Source organism: Onychostruthus taczanowskii, unplaced genomic scaffold (genome assembly GCF_017590055.1).
Source record: "Onychostruthus taczanowskii isolate IOZ18803 unplaced genomic scaffold, ASM1759005v1 scaffold63, whole genome shotgun sequence".
Classification (NCBI taxonomy): domain Eukaryota; kingdom Metazoa; phylum Chordata; class Aves; order Passeriformes; family Passeridae; genus Onychostruthus; species Onychostruthus taczanowskii.
Genome location: NW_024504012.1, coordinates 3222771 through 3239564, shown reverse-complemented (window position 1 = coordinate 3239564; position 16794 = coordinate 3222771). Strand labels below are relative to the sequence as shown.

The 16794-nt window shown below is 49.4% G+C and overlaps 1 protein-coding gene across 1 annotated transcript in view; it reads left to right on the top strand.

The window, feature by feature from the left end:
- The first annotated feature begins 10745 nt into the window (after nucleotides 1–10745).
- The window catches only part of RXRG (retinoid X receptor gamma), a 38359-nt gene continuing 32310 nt past the window's right edge, over nucleotides 10746–16794 (top strand). Inside the window, exon 1 of the mRNA XM_041420079.1 lies at nucleotides 10746–10842. Coding sequence (XP_041276013.1) covers nucleotides 10746–10842 — 97 coding nt within the window. The remainder of the gene's footprint in view (nucleotides 10843–16794) is intronic.

The following is a 16794-nucleotide window of genomic DNA, read 5'->3' as shown; positions in this document are numbered from 1 at the left end:
TGTATGGGAGACATTTAAAGAAGTGATAGAAAACTTTTAGCTACTAGAAAACTAGACACATTTCTGTGAAAAACATAAATAAAAGATGAGAGAAACTCGACTTTTTTTTTTTTTTCTGACTTAGGAACAAGTAATAAGGCCTGTTTTGGCTGGGCCAGGCCAGACAGGTTCTGGTGTGAGGCTGGGCCCTTCTCTAGGGAGCTCACTGAGCCTTGTTCTAGTTGGGTTTTATTCCAGTTCTTATTACTCTTTCTTTTAATTACTATTAATACATTTTTATTTATACCCTTTTAAAGTTTGAATCCTACTTTACCTTTCTCCTATCTCACAATAAAAAATAAACACATTAATAATTAACCAACACCAAACCCACCACGCTCTTTAGTACGTTAACCAAGAAATCTCAAAATTAACAAAATCTCAAATTAACAAACCAAAACCACAGCAGGGAAGCTGCACTGTAGCTCTGAAGCTGCTGCCAGACAAATTCTGAGGGGCATTCCTGCCCCAGCCAAGGGTCAAGAGAAGCCACCAGGCCTGTGAGGGAGGGAGTCAAGAGGTGCTATTGTATTTGCAGGGGTCCCCGTGGCAGGGAGCAATGATGGATCTGACTCCATGTTCTCAGAAGGCTAATTTATTTTTTATTATACTATATTATATTAAAAAATACTAAACAATACAGAAAGGATACTTACTGAATTCTACAAAGATAATAATGAAAACTCGTGACTCTCTCCAGAGTCCCGACACAGCTTGGCCCTGATTGACCAAAGAGTGAAAACAACTCACAGCAGAATCCAGTGAAACAATCACCTGTGGGTAAACAATCTCCAAACACATTCCACATGAGCACAACACAGGAGAAGCAAATGAGAGAAGAATTGGTTTCCTTTTTCTCTGAGGCCTCTCAGCTTCCCAGGAGAAAATCCTGGGCAAAGGGATTTTTCAGAGGATGTGAAAGCCACAAGGTGCTGCCCCACAGGGGACAGAGCCCATTGCTGTTTGTCCCAAACCGATTAAAGAGCTGAGAGTGGCTGTCAGCACTTCCCCTGCCTCGACAAGGTGGGGCCCAGCCCTGGGAGCAGATGTAGAGCAGTAATCCTCAGGTTCCCCGAGGGACGCAGAGATTAGCCCGGAACGCCCTGCTCTGAATCCCTGCAGGAGCTGTTTTGAGAGCTAAAGCAGCACACGGATCCCCTGGCCTGCCCTTGTTGTTGTCCTCTACGTGCTTGGCCATCCTCTGGAGAGAGCTGCTTATCCAGCATGGATCCCACCCTGCTGCCCAGGGCAGTTCATCTTCTTTCCTGACCAGAGCTGGTGCTTCCAGCAGTTTTCCCTGGGATCTTACAGGGGCTTTATTGCCAGAAAAGAGATTATAAAATTATCTCTCTCCAAGCCTTGTGACTTCTAGAGGCAATGCTCTTCTAGTGAGATCACATTTGGGTGGGATTCATCCTCTACTTCTCCCATATATCCCCGAGGCCAGACAAAGAGTCTCTGAAGGGGATCTCCTTCCTTGCAGCGACTCTCAAGTTACATCTATCCTCATAAATAATGTTGGTCCAGCACACAGGCAAAAACCCAGCCTGTGCTCATCCAGGTTGCTTGATTCTTTATCCCCTCCTGGCACAGTTTTTCCTGCCTCAGGATGTGATTTCCCAGTTAGGATGGCATGGGGCATCCAGGCCTTGAGGAGCTTCAGGAAGTCATTTCATTTGCAGTGGATGTGTCTCTGCCAGTGCCTGGGAACACAGCTCTTGTTTGTATCTGTGTCCTTCCCGTGCTGGCAACAATGGCCTTGGGAATGCTGGCTGCCAGGCAGGCCTTTAGTCACTCCATTGTGTCACTGCTCCCTGTGCAGTGCTGAGCAGCCACTGATGGGCCACAGGACCTTTGCTGGAGGGACTTTCCTTATTTCCTGTTGTTCTGCATCCCTTACATTCCTCATCTCTCCCCAGGCCCATGGCATTGTTCAGAGCGGGCTCCGTGTTCTGCCTGGCATCTTGTTTTGGTGTCTGCTTGTGCTGTGACCTATGGAAGCTGTGAAGGTGACATTAACTGGGAGGCACTCATGTCCTTTCACGGCTTTGTGTTTGCTGCTTGGCACGGGGATGGAGTTTGTGGCGTAACTTAACACATTCCTGATGAACCCAGCTACCCGGGGTGGCTTCAGATTTTTCATTTCTGCAGGCTGACAGACTGGGGGAGTTAGAAACAAAATTCCACTGAAATTCTCAGACAGGCAGTGTTTGATTTGGGGTGAGCGTTTTTTTGGTGACACAAACGGTGTAAGACACAGATTGGGTTTGTGCCCCCAGTATTCATAAGCCATTAGCCACCAAACTAGCAGTCATTTACCTGGGCCTGGCTGAAGCTGCCTTCCAAAACTCCAGTTTTTAAGGACTGGGCTGGAGCCAGCATTTGGCCAGTATTTCTCTTGTGAGGATAAGCCACTGCTCCAAGCTCTGGAGGCTGCACATCCCTGCAGCTCCTCGCGTGCTGCGCTGCGGCCTGGCAGAAGGACTCTGGAGCAGCAGCTCCCACAGGACTTGGTGTCATGATCCAGTGGCCAGAACCTGCTCTGGGAGCTGTCAGAGGATATTAGGGCCAGGAGGCCAGGCTGCAAACACAGTGTCTGTGCAACGCAACATTCTTGGGCCTCTGTGAGTCTGGTTTCTGTCCTGAGCCTTGCTGCTGTTTGCATTCCCCTGGTTCTTGCAGGGGGCTGGCTCCTCTCCCTGCTCTTGTGTGGCTGGTGGTGGGTGTTTGGTGAGGGATCTTCAGCCCACACAGACCCAGAGGAGCAAATGGTTGTGATGAGCTCTTGGTCAGGGACAGAGAAGCCCACAAGTCTGCTGTTCCCTGGGAGCCATAGATCACAGCAAATGAGAAATACAGCCTGGGCTTGCCCAGCCACAGGCAGGACAGGTTCCTGCTGGTACTGGGCAACAGGAACTTGGTGAAAAGCAGGAAAACAGCTATCAGAGCCCTGCCTGTCACAGCATTTGCACAGTTGTCCTGTGGAGCTCCCTAGCCTGGTTTATGGCCTCTCTCCTGCACACCTGTAGGAAGAAGCAATCAAAACTGAAGGTTAGATTTGACCATGGAGTCAAAACCTGCAGGATGGTTTTTGCTACTCACCTGGCACTATTAAACCTCGCTTAGAAGGGACACAGACTTGGCCAATACAGTTCAGCTGTGGCTCCACAGAAAGAAATCTGCAGCCCAGAAAGTGTTTCCACAGCTGATGATGGCCAGTGCTTTTTCCAGCTCAGGAAAGCTACTGCCAAGAACAGGACAGCGTGCAAAAAGCACAAATGCCTCCTAAGCAAGGCAGCAGATGCCCCTGGGCAGCTGCCAGCAGGTTTTCTACCTGCCTTGCTACTTCAGGGAAGGACATTCCCTGAAAAGCCCAACAGTTGCTTTGACTTTCAGCCTGGGCCAAGTGGGACCTTCATCAGCTTCTCGCCTCGCCAGCTGCCATGAAAGCAGCGATGGCAGGTGTGAAATTGCAGGTGACTTGCTTGCTTCTGGCACTCCAGTGCTGTCATTTTTGGCTTTTGACAGCCTCTGAAGGGGCAGGATGAGAGAATCACACTGAATTCATGCCCTCTGGAGCAGGCCTTGGGCCATGGAGCACTTGGGTGGAAGGAAAAGGGTTAAGGGGGAGATAGGAAATACTTTGGGCTTATCCCATAGGATGATTTCTGGGAAAGGAGTGGCTGCAATCAGGCAGGATGAATTCACTTCAGGATCTTGGGAAATCAAGCTCAGGCTGGCCCAAACCAAGGTGAAAATGCAGCAGGAAAAAGCAACGTCCCTGCTTTACCTCATCTTGTGACAGAGCAAACAGCCCAGATAACATGAAAATCAGACATGGTGCAATGCTGTCATTGCAAGATATCCCATGGGGAAATGGTACAGTTTGAGCAGAAAGGCACTGGGGGTTGTCCTGGAAAGTCCTATCTAAGGCTGAGAGAAAGGGCCCTCTCCAGTCCTCTCTAAGTTTCTGCTGAAGGCAGCAGAGAAAACTCTGCAGGTAAGGTAGGAACTGCTGGGTCACTGTCAGAGCATGGAGAAGATCTCTGTTACTTCACAGAAGATGACTTTTGATCAGTGCAACACCTGGAAACAACCAGATGCAGCAGAGGTTCTTCTATTCTGTCTTCTAATCCTACAACTGAGTTTAAAATCTGCATTTTTAAAACTTACCAGGCGTACAAAGTATCCTGTAAAGTAAATTCAACTGTTTACAAGTGTTGGGCTCTGCTGAAAAGAAACCAGACACAGATCCTCATTTTCTTCAGACTGCTATTTGTCCAGTTTGGCTGCATTAAATTCAGAAGTGGTTCCTTTAGTCGCTGACAAAAGTGTTTCAAATGCTGCCAGACAAAGCTAATAACACACACACACACACACACCCACAATGATCAGTCAAAGCTTTTGTTTTGTCACTTTTGTTTCCTGTTTCTTTGCGTGCACACAGGGCACATTTTGGTTCTCAGCCCATTAAATGGTGAATGAACTCTCATAACATCCTTCCCTGCCTCCTAAGTGGGAGAAAGTCCTGCAGATCAGCCTTTTTGTGGCAGAAATGGGTGGTGGAAACTCCACAGACTTTAAAAGCACTTTATTCATGTTCCTGCATGAGCAGGGGAGATGGAGATGCTTGCAAACAGCAGGCACTCTGCTTCCATAAAGCTCTAGAAAGTGATCCTGCCTTAGGGAAATGCACTGTGCAAGGATGGATCATCTGGAGGAGTTTTAGGAAAATGGGCTCCCCCAGATTTTTCAATGAGCAAAATTAACTCTGAAGAGCAGATTTCTCCTTGAGCTTACACCTGAGGAAAGAGCTTGTTAGAGGATCCTAGAAGACAGGATTGGAAGAGCCCTGAGAAGTTGTTTGCTACCAAGCCCTCTCAGGCTGGGTTATTCTGCAGCTGGAAGCTGGTGCTGTGCACCCTGTGCAGAGAGCAGGGGCTCTCTGAGAGGAGCCTGGCTGGCTCTCACTGCAGTGGCACCCCATGTCTGAAAGGATGTTCCAAAGCACACCAGGGGTGTGGGAACTGGGTGCCAATTCCCACTGCACCTCATCCCAAAGTGCCACACTGACACGTTTTGGAAATCCCTCCAGGGATGGTGACGGAATGATGCAGAAGTCCTTGGAGGAGAGCTCTGGGACCTTTCCAGGAAGAGCAGAGGGTCTGTACCAGGGGAACGACGTGTCCTATTGTCACCCCCCTGCCTTCTCTTTCTGCTGCTTGATGGGAGGCCAAACAGGCCTTTGCTGTGATCTGGGCCAGCCATCCTTCTGTTCCCATGTCTCCAGTGGGAAAACCTAAGCCTTCAGGCTGTGTGGATGCTGTGGGAACAGGTGCAACAGGGAACCTAAAAAACAACAGATCAGAAAACATATGGGCCTGCCCCAGCCCTTAATTAACCTAATTGCTGTAGCTTCCACCAAGGTCTGCATGTTTTCCTAGCGTGGTTTCCGGTGCAGGCAAGCTCCATTCCCTGTGACAGAGAGCAGACACAGAAATGCCCTCAGCAGCCCCTTCCATCCCACAAGGGCCCTGTGTGGAAACCCAGAGCACTGGGAATATTTCTCTGTCTGCTCTGGGGTGCTCTGACCCCCAGGGGAGCACTTGATCTGACCCTCATTCATGGAGAAAGTTTCCTGGACTTCAAGATAGACCAGAATCCACAAAAATGTGCAATAGATTCTAGAGAGTAGTGTAGGTGTATGACTTAGTGAGAAATTTGGTTTTGGGATTTTTAGGATGTTGTGGATGGAAGCAAGATGGAGGGCACAGGGTATCATCCTGGGTTTCTTCTTCATGCTTCTTCCTTCTTTTCCATGGGTTTGGGTGGAATTTTGTAATTGGGCAGAAAAGTCCACATTACGGGCTCTTTGGGATCAGTTATTGGGTTAAAAGGGAAAATAACCTAGGTGCCAGTTCTTAATTGGATAGTTTAGTCTTAAAAGACCTTGGAACAAGAGATTGTTAGCCATTTTGTGCCTTGCTGCTGAACTCATGGTTGTGAGACGGTTTTACTGATAATAAATAATAAACACCTGAGTCTGAACATGAACTACTGTCTCAAGTGCCTTCAATCCAGACCCAGAGAAACCCACAATAGGAAACCCCACAGCCCTGCAGGGCAGACCACCTCCCTAAAACCCATCTGCTGGGCCCAGGGTGCAGGTTCTCCACAGCCCACTGCTCCCATGAGCTGCTGTGGGCTTCTCTGGAGAGAGACTGGGGGCAAGGAATGGGTTTGGGGAGCTCACAGGGGTTACCACAGCCCAGAGCTGGGGCTTCTGCCTGCCCTGCATCAGAGGAGGAGGCTGCCTGATTGCTGCTGCAGGGCACTGACTCACTGGGGCTGATGAATGTATTGAGCCAGCTCACCTGCATCTTCCAGGGCACACTGAAACCACTGGGTATTTATAGAAAGAAAGTGGTGCAAAAAGAACACAAAATGCTCTTTGGTTCAAGAGCACAGCTGGGCTGTAGTGCTTTCTTCACGACTTCAGAGCTAGAGAAAGGGGAGGCAAGAATCTTTACTAACCTCTTTTGTTGCTCAGACAACAGCAAAGGTTTTTCCTCACTTCAGAGTCACTCTTCCTCACTAAAAGCATTTGGAGAACAAAGTCATTGCCAGTTTGGTTAAACATTTGTCTTTCCGTGACACTGAGTTGTAAATAAAGCTGTTGTCCTAAAAATCCTACAGATAACTAAGTTTCCTGAGGTTCAAAGATATCCTCTAACAACAATCCTTGTGCTGTGCTGCAAACTGAAATGCGAAATTGGCTGTCCAGATGTCTGGCAGCGAGCAGCCCAGCCAGCCAGACGGCTCTTTGCAAGGGAGCAGCTATTCCCACCGATGTGCTTCCCTCCAGCAGAGCCTCAATCCTCGCTGAAACTCAAGGGCTGGAGATGTGAAGCACAGCAGAAGGAGCTGCCCTGAGAGGTGCAGAGAGAGAGAGAGAGGTGAGTGCAGTGTCTGATGCAGGCACATCTTGTCTGGCCAGCCAAGCCAAATGTCGATCACCTTTGGATTCACCGTGCTGCCCAAAAAAAGCAAATCAGACGTGTAGTAGTGTTGGCAATCTCTGTAGGAACCTCCTGCCTGCCAGATTCTCTCTCCCCGCCCTCCCAGCAGGTGCCAGCTGGGTTTTTGCTTTCTTTCATCCTACGATTGTGTTTCATCAAAGCCAGCCCAGTCAGGGGATGCAGAGCCTGAGGGCTTACTAAAATTAGACCTGATCTTTGGTCCTGTTTGCAAGTCGTTTCTAGGCACGGACGATGCCTGACACACAAACTGCCCAAAATCAGGGTTTGCAAGTCCTAAGTGCAGCTATGTTTGTGTCACTGTTTGCAAAGCTTTGGAGCAGCTGTGTGCCTGCTAGGACAGAGCAGCAGCACGCAGGCTCGGATCAGGGAGCCCCTGTGAGACAGATCTCAACAGACAAGCAGCCTCCACTATCCAGCTACCTGACACAGGGGGATCACGGGAGAGCACAGGGGATGCAGTTTGGACACAATCACAGCAGGGTGACACAACACAGTGCTGGTGGCACACGTGTCCCCTGTGGAGATCTCTGGGAACAACCAATGAACAAGATGTTAAGTCCCAATTAAGTTAATGGGGCTTAAACAAATCTTTAAGTTAAATGTAGTGGTTTGTGTTTTAGTGGATCTGGATCTTGCTAAAGCTTCCCTTCCCCCCTCATCCCACAGAGCTACTTAAATAACAGTGGTTACTAAAGAGAAATTATGAACAGCAGCTCAAACCCCAAAGTGCAACTGGAAGAGGTGTCCGGAATACCTGTACAAAATACCTTCAAAGAGCTGATGAATAAGCAACAGAGGCAAGGATGGAGGGTAAAAAGGGTGGTTTGTGCCTGTTTTTACACTTAGCTCAGAGTGGGTTTTGAATGAAGAGGACATGTGGATGTTGGGCCTCTGGTTTGGCTGATTGCCAAACGTGCCATGGAAATCAATGGCCAGTTGGCAGCTGATAGGGATGAACAGGACAGGGATGGAGCACTCTTTTAAAGATGTACTTGAGAGAGCTGAAGGGATTTCAGTTCAAAATAAATAAAAAGAAGTGATTCTCCATTCTTTATTCATTTTTCTGGAGACTGAAGTTCCAGAAACTCCCTCTGAGTTCCAGGGAGAGGCAGGGCAGGTCCTGGTGTCAGCCCTGAAACAGGCTGCTCCTGGATTGTTAAAAGCTTTCTAGGCCAAACCCAACCCCTCCAAATTCACCTGAAAACAAATGGACAATCAGATCTGCTGGACACCCTTCCAGGAAGCTTTGCAAGGAAGGCTTTTGTTACCACTCTGACTATAAAGGTCTACAACCTCTCATTTGATGAACAGACAACAGCATTTTTTTTCCATCCTAACAAGGTTTCCTTAGAAATGGATCCACTGCTGAATCCTGAGTCTGCCCACCATATTCTGGGGGACATCTGGTGTAAATTCTTCATTATTAGATTACATTAGTTGCAGCAATAATCATTCACATGGGATTATTACATCCAAGCTTGTCTCATTGCCTTTATCCTTTCACACATTGTCTTTCCTGGTTCCCCTTCAAAGGGCTGTTGTGAGTCTGTGTCGGAGCAAGAAATTAACTTGTTAGTAATTTATGCATCATTTCCTCCAGCCACATGTATTTAGGGCAAGATCAATAAAATAAAATAAGGAAGCGGGTGGGTATTGTCACTGTGGGGCTGAAATAATTCCTTTGGTATCACTGTAAATCCTTCCCTGGCACACAAGTCCTGTCCATCACCAGTTTGTTTGGCTGGACTGCATCAACAGGACGTTGATTCAGCTCTTTTGTGTGCTTGGAGAGTTCATGTCCTGCTACTTCTGCTCTCAGCCACACAAAGTGCCTCAAGTGAAGATATTTTTTTTTTGAGAGAACCATGTTTTGCAGCCTTTCTTATGGCTCCTGTCATGGAATTAAAGCTGTGCCATGTCACTCTGGAGATTCCTTTCTGGAGCAGCTCCATGCCCTGGCAGCCTCTGTAATGTTTTAGGTCTGAGAAAGGGAAAGAGGTGGGAATAGGGATCTGAGCACCACAGCACAGGGCTCAGCAAATCTCGCTGCTTGTGGGCACTGGGGAGGCAAGCCAGAGTGGATCTGAAAGGTCACTGGCAGATTCGAGGGGATCTGGAGTCCCTGAGCAGTGATCTGACTGCTGGGCAGCCCTTCCTGGCCAAAAACAAAATAAAGAAAAAAAAAGAAGAGGTTTGGATCCATCTTACCCACAGCAGTGCAATAAGAGGGGCAATGCTTGTGGTTGATGGAGCACACTGAATTTCTAAAGAGGAATGTCTTTTCTCACCTCCTGGCTTCAATCCAGACTGCCCTGCAGGGTTTCAGCTCCACGAGAACTTGAATTTGAGGAATTTGTTGCAGTTTTAGATTAAGAATTTCCTGAAAAGGCAAGCAAACCCAAAGCAGTGATTTGGCACCCTTGCTAGCTCTGCATGCCTGGACTCCTGTGGCTGCTTCTCCTGCAGAAGATGTCCTGGCACTTGGCACTGATGTGGAAGGGGCTAACTTGGCTTTGGCAGTGTCCTGGCTGCTGCTCCAGACTCTCAAAGTCTCTGGGGGGCAATATCTTCAGACCACTCTGCACTTTGGAGCCTGCATGTTTTGTTGCTGCAAATGTGGAGGAAATCTAGAAGAGGGAGGTGGTTAAAACCCCCCAGCAGGTCTGGCTGGCACCCCAGAGGAATTCTTGGTGGAGCTGGGCTGGGCTGGGCAGCACAGGGTGTACAGGATGGGGCAGTGGAGGCAGAGCAATCTCGCCCTTCACAACCCCGGCGGTGTTGACACAGCCCGAAGGGGAGCACGAAGGAGATGAGATACCGAGATTATCAGTTCAGACAGGGGAGAGGAATGTTGTTTGCCTGTAGCTCTTCTCCATCAGGACTGGCAAAATCCAAACACGAAGATGTCTGTGCATGGTTAGAGAATGTAACAGAGATAAGAGAGCAGAGGAACAAAGCCAGGGGCTCTAACTTCAGCACCAGAAAAACCGGTCGCAGCACAGGCTGCTTGTTTTCTGAAAGCCTCCTGGAGACAAGGGTCTGTCCAGGTCACCTGCAAGAGCTAGGGACACTTCCTAGGAATGTGTACAGAACATTGCTGCCTTCACACCTGCCCCCATTGTCCTCAGACAGCTTCGGTGAGGCAAAAGCAGCTGTACTTGGTCCCCACGGGAGGCCAGTGAATGATGGGGCTGACACTGCCACCTTCTTGATGCTTGTTACCAGGTGAAGTTGGTGCAGATTAGGAAAAAGAGTCAACTGGCAGAGAGAAGGAGGACGGCAGAACGGAGGCAGATGCTCAGACCGTATGGATGGCGGTTGTTGGCTTGGGTTCATTCCTTTAGGAGCTGGGATTAGAAGAGAAGTGGCTTCCAGGAGACACTTTGTCAGCAGAGCTGCTCTGGACCGACTGCTTGGCGTGGCAGGGCCCTTCCCAGGCAGCCCAGCCCTCCCCAGCCCTCCCCCTGGCATTGCAACATCTCCTGCTTTCCAAAGAGACAGGAGCCTGAAGAGCAAACACAGGAAACCCCAGCCCCGGTCAAGGTCTGGGAGGTAAATTTGTAACTTAGGACAGATTGGGAAGATGCTGCTCTGTAATATGTAAATACTCCTTTCTTTCTCCAACAGCCCAAAGCTGCTGAGGGAGCTGATCCCAAACCTCCCTTCATGGTTGAGTCTGCTGAAGAGACAGGACACAGGTTGGAAATGCAGCCGGGCACGCAGGCTCCTTATTCCCTGGAGACAGGATCCTTCCCTCACTTCTGTAAGTCCTGCCCTGACCCCGGGCTCAGCTGTGGGCTGGGAGGCTGCAGGGGACAGCCCTGGGAGCCTTGCCAAGAGCTGTGGGGTGTGCCCAGCCTCCTGGGCACGCTGCTCCTTTGGCCATCAGTGCCAGCTGAGCAGAGCCTGTATGGGGCTTGAATTGGGGTGCAGGTTTTGGAAAGAAACCCTCATAACATTGTGCTGCACTCTCCACTGCAGGAGAGTCCAGACACTGGAAAAGCTATTTAACAGGAGTGGTGGAGGTGTGATGGCACAGATGGGCTGGGGAAGGAGGTGGCAGCTCTGTCCTTGAAGGTCTCTGATTTGAGGCAGGGAGATGGGCAAGCTGAGCTTTTGTTCCTCTGTGTTTTTTCCAGGCCAGTGAGTCTGTGTTTTCCTTCTGCAGTAGAGGAAAAGGAAAGTTTTCAGGGTGTAGAGAGGGACACTGTGTTTATTGATGGCTTATATTAAAGGAGGTCTGGCTCATAAAGGGTAAAAAAGCTCAGGTGGCAGTTACTCATAGAGCTAGTCAAGAGTTTTCCATGAGAATAACACTTTTAACAAAGTGATGGTTCACTAAAAACTGAACCTCTCCCTAGATAAATATTGATTTTGTCAAATATATTAAATATGTGTGTGTATGTGCAGAGAGAGAGAGAGAGAGAGAGAATTCCACTGGAAAACTGTCTTAATGGCCTAATTAATTTCAGATCCCTTTGAAGCTGGTTTGGGTTTTGATCTGATTCAATGTGTTTCACCACCTCTGCTGCATATGAGCTTTTTGGAATATGTGCATATCAATATTCTACCAAAAGGAATATATTTACTTGCCTTTATATATTTCCAAGTCACATGAAATATAAACCAGCTACCTCTCTTGCTACTTTATTAGGAAATATGTCACATATCCATATCAATATCAAGTTCAATTATCATCAGCAGGCACACTATTTGCCTGATTCCTATACATCAGTGGCACAACACTGGAACTGATCGAGTCAGATGCAAAGTAACATTTGCACAAGTTCTGAACTCTGGGAATCAAAACCAACCTGTCTTGGGCAGATGTGTAAGTAAAGGACAGAGAGAAAATTATCTTATTCTCTATAAAGCTTCCAGCCTACTTTCACCCCTCAGGATGAAGGAAGGCTGCACAAGATCCCTGCTTGGTGCTCAGCCCCAGTCTCAGTTTCAGGTTTAGCTCCCAGACTCTGCTATCTGGGAGTGATCCACAGAGGATTTGTCACCAGCTGCAGCCAGCAGAGCCCAGAGATGGAGTCCAGTGTGTGCTCCCCAAACCAGCTGCAGGTACTCCCAGGCTGGCCCCTTCCACTCTGCATCTGTCAATTAAGTGAGCATCCTTCCCATCCTGACTTTTCCCAGCTGACCTTTTTAAGCTCAGTTGCAGGTTCTTCCCCCTGACAGCTCTGAAGATTCATTCTGAACGCTGCAGAGGCTGTTGGTTTAGGGGAGAGGTCTGCAACCTTTCCCTTCCTCAGAGAGCAGCTCACGCACACCCCAAGCCACCGGCGGGGAGCTGGGAGATGCTGCCTGTGCCCTGGTCCCTGCAGACAGAGAGCTGGGAGCTGGCTTTTGCACGAGAAAGAAATGTCTGGGAGCTGGCTTTTGCACAAGAAAGAAATGTCTGGGAGCTGGCTTTTGCACGAGAAAGAAATGTCTGTGCCAAGCCAGGGAGCTGGGAAATCACAGGTGACTGGAACGGTGGGAAATGGATTTGTAGAGAATCCTTAAAGCTTGACAGAAGGTTCACATAGTGTGGATTTGTATGGAAACTTTGAGATAAGAAATGTTGGCTTAGAAATGCCATGGAATAGGACAGACATTGCTGGGAGAGAAATGGAACTAGAAACAAGTTTCAAAGGATGGTTTGTAAATAAGACTAGATACTTTGGAGAAATAGAGCTATGAAAGATGCACTGTAGTAGGACTTACAAGGGGTAATTTTAGATGATTGGCTTTAAGGCATCTACAGCAAAAGCTGATGGGGCAAGAAACGCTTATAGTGTATTGTAATTAAGAATTAATTGGCTTCTGATTGTGATGGCGTGAATTATAACATCTGTATTGTCTCACCCTTCACGTGAGACTGAAAAAGGAATAAAAGTTTTTTAAATGCCTCTCGGTTGCCCCCTCTCTGGGTCAGAAAAGGGTAAAATCTGACATAGAACAACAGGAACAACTCCTGCTGCAACTTTCATGTCACTCCAGTGACCTCTGAGGGAGAAGACTTTTCTCACTTCGCTACTCCTTGCAGTGGAGACAGAACATTAAAAACACTTTAATTAGCTAATGAGAAGGTTACTCCTAGGCCAAACCTGGAGTGTTGTAGCAGGCGTCGCTGCAGTGACAGTGGAAAGGGTGGGAATGTGTTTGTTTGCAGATACTTTTTGCTTCAGCCAAAACCCCAAGGATGTTTTTTACCCACAGGATGAGGCTAGAGGGTGCTTTGGAATTAGAATTCTCTCACCTGGCTGTCATGTTGGTTTCTTCCCTTGCTCCTGCTGCTTGCTAAGGTGATTCAGAAGCTGAGCTGAAAGCCTTCCTCGTGTGCCTGGTGTGATGCCTGGCTCTGTAAATCAGACTGTTCCCAGTCTTGCCTGGGCTGAGCAATATCCTGCTGTGCAGGAGGCACTGCAGCCTCCTTGGGAGAGACAGGAGCTGTCTGGAGCAGTTCCTCTGTGCCCTCTCCTGTGTCCAAGGGGCACTGCAGCAGCTCTGAAGGACCAGGATGCCAAAGCCTGCTCTGTCCTTGATGTCAGTGGTTGCTGAGCACAGCTCTCTCCTCAGACGAGCCCTTCTGCCCTGTGGGGATTTCGGGAAGCTCTTAGCTCCTTTCTTGTTACAGTTTTTTAAAGGGAAGCCTTTGATACAGCTCTGGCAGAAATTGCTCTCACCTTGGCCTGCCTCTTCTGAGCTTTCTCCAGAAACATGGCTGCATCCTGAACAGCACATTTTAGGGCCAGGTTTTGGATGGTCCATACCTACCTGCGAGGGGTGGCAGAGGTGACAGTGGCATTGTGGCGAGGCCAAGCTGCCTCCACTCCCAGCTGGCAGAAGTCCTGTGCTGCCAGCAGTTTTACAAGGGCTTTATCTGTAGTTTTTGTTATAGCTCATTTTACTCTGGTTATGTATGCATTTGTTGCTAGAGTAAAGACTCTGTTTTGAGTGTCTGGAGGAAGAAAAACATTACACTGCAGATCCTGGAGGAGAAGCTGAGTTCAGAGGCTGAGACAGACTCAGGGGTGGATTCTTCAGTCGTTGGCACCAACCCTGCTGGGCTTGAGGGCACAAAGCCGAAGTGCACAAGGAATCTCAGTCTCCTTCTAAAAACAAACAAAATCCGAGTCTGCCATCCCTGGGGACTGCATGGTGGGTCTGCTGCAAACCCAGAGCGGCTGAAGCTGCCTGGGGAGCTGGGCTGTGTTGAGGTGCAGACTCCCTCCTCTCTCCTTGGGTCCCTTTCCTTGGGATCCCCAGTGGAAAGGAGGGCATGGGAGCAAAGATGTCTTGTCTGGGGGCTGGGAGCTGTGCTGGCTGGTCCTTTGCATGGGAGCCAGCAGGGTTACAGGAGAGTACAGCACTGTTTTGGGAGGAAGGCTGCCTCGATGTTTGGCTGGCTCTGAAGGGGTTAAAGCTCAGCCGTTCTGCCCAATCAGTCTGGCTTGCCAGTAATAACCAATTAACGAAGTGTAATTGTGCAAATCCATATGTGGCAGTAATTACCAGAGAGATTAATGGATTCCTTCCTTTCTAAGCGGAGCCCACCGCAGCTTGCCAGCGTCCCCCCGCCACCCGAAAGGGCTCGCAGAGGGGGGACACAGGAGCTGCTCTTCCCTGGGCACTCTGGGGTGAAGCCAAGCGGACAGGGAGGCCCTGTGGGGACTGCCCTGCGCTTGTTTAAATAACCCTTTTCATCTCCCTGCCTCCCTTAGGTACAGCTCGCTGCTCCCTGCCTCGGAGCGGCCTCCTGAGGACAGTCCGTGCCCAGCCTGTCCAGGCCCGGGCTGCCACGTCCCTGCCCTCCCCATTGTCCATTCATTCCCTGCTCCCCGTCCCCCCTGTTCAGCCCTAATTGCCGCAGAATATCGCCTCTGTTTGCCCTCTTCTTTTGCAGCTTTGTTATTTTAGTCGCAATGGGTAATCCAGCAAACTGTTAAAGGCGTACAGGAGGGGACGGCAGGGCGCTGGGGGCAGGTTTGCAGGCCGGGACGCGGGGTTGTGCTCGGGGAATGGCAGCCCACAGGCAGCCTGGGCCTGACACTCGCTCTAGGGTGGCTTCTCTTCAGGATATGTGACCAGAGAAGCCAAGAGTGACTCTGGAGCACGTGAATATTCTCCCCTCCTTCTTGAATGTTATGGTTCTTGGTTCAGGTGTTATGATAAAGTTGTTTTTTTGTAATTGAGTTTTGTTGTTGGGTTTGGTTTTGATGGGGTATTTTGTTTTTAAAGGATATGTTTTTAAGGTTTACAATGGTTTTTATGGCTCGTAATATGAAGTAGAGAGTAGATTTTTAATTCTGTTGTGGTGGCTTTTATTAGTGTGAGTATGGAGAGTTTGTTTCGGTGGGTTTGAGGTACAGTCCTGCAGTTAATTGCTGAAGTTTAAAAAATATTTATAATTGCATTATTGTATAATGCTCCTAATGCTCTGGGGGGTGAAACAGGGCACTGAGCGCTGCTGAGGGAGGAGGGGGAGCATTTGTGGACCTGTCCCTGGCAAATCACCACCTGGGCAACACAGAGCCCTGCACAGCTGCAGCAGCACCTTGAGCGCTGGAGAGGCAGAGCCTTGTGCCACCCTGGTCAGACCGAACCCCACATCAGTCAGAGGGAGCTGGGAAGAGCTCAGCCCCGTCGCTGGGCTGGGCCATGCTCCCTGGCCATGACAGGGATCTCGTGCAGAGCCCAGCCCGTGGGGAGGGCTGCTCTGCTGGCTGGGGAGCCATTGTCACCAGCTGCACGCACAGGGCCACACGTGCCCTGGGGCTGGCCGTGCCTGCTCAGCAGGGGATGGGGCAGGTGGCTTCAGTGGGATGCCAGGGAATGGTCACATCACATCTCGTGTCAAGCATCCTCCCTGCCTTCCTCTCCAGGCTGAAAAAGGGATGCTGGTGTTTGAACGTGTGTCTGTGAGTTTATTTATTTGTTTGTTTGTTGTTTGTTTGTTTGCCCTCTGTGTGTAGGCTGGGATATGGATTTGTATGGGCCAGGTGAGAGCCTGTCCTGGATGTAAAATCTCTCAGACAGAGCCAGGCCAAAGGTCTGTCCATCTTGAAAATGACGATGCATCCAGGGAAGACAGGAGCAGAGTGAGTCCCTCCTCCAGCAGTACCCACCAGCAGCCTGAGCTGCTCAGCATCTCCCATCACTGACAACCTTGTGGGTCCAGGACAGGCTGCCCCCAAATCTGTGAGGATACCTGCACAGACATCCCTGCAGAGCCCACCTGGCTGTTCTCTGACAGCCCTGGCCCCATCCACTGCCACACAGATGGTGACAAATGTAAATCTGTCTGTAAATCTTTTTCTTACTGCTGACTTGTTGCAAAGGCCAGGAATGTGGCTGCTCCTAGGGAGTGGCTGTGCAAGGTGCCCATCAGAGACACCAGCAAGGCTCTTCTCCAAGGAGGGTTACAGATGATGGGGGAGGTTCTGGGAAACTCTTCCCTGAAGGTGATGGGAAGGCACAGAAATGTGCAAATTCCTACAGGAGTGGGAGAGGTGGAGAACAGTGAGATTCTGCTCTTGGCTCTCCTTGCTTGGGGTTCTGGGAGCCAGGCCACACAGATTGCTTGGTTTCCACCCAGAAGGCACCAAGGCTCCTCCTGGCCATTCCAAAGGGATTTTGTTTGTCAGAGAGGTGTGTCTCCTGGAGTCAGCTGAGGCTCCTCACTCTTTTAGCTCTTCCATGTCACCTAACCATGGGTTCATCT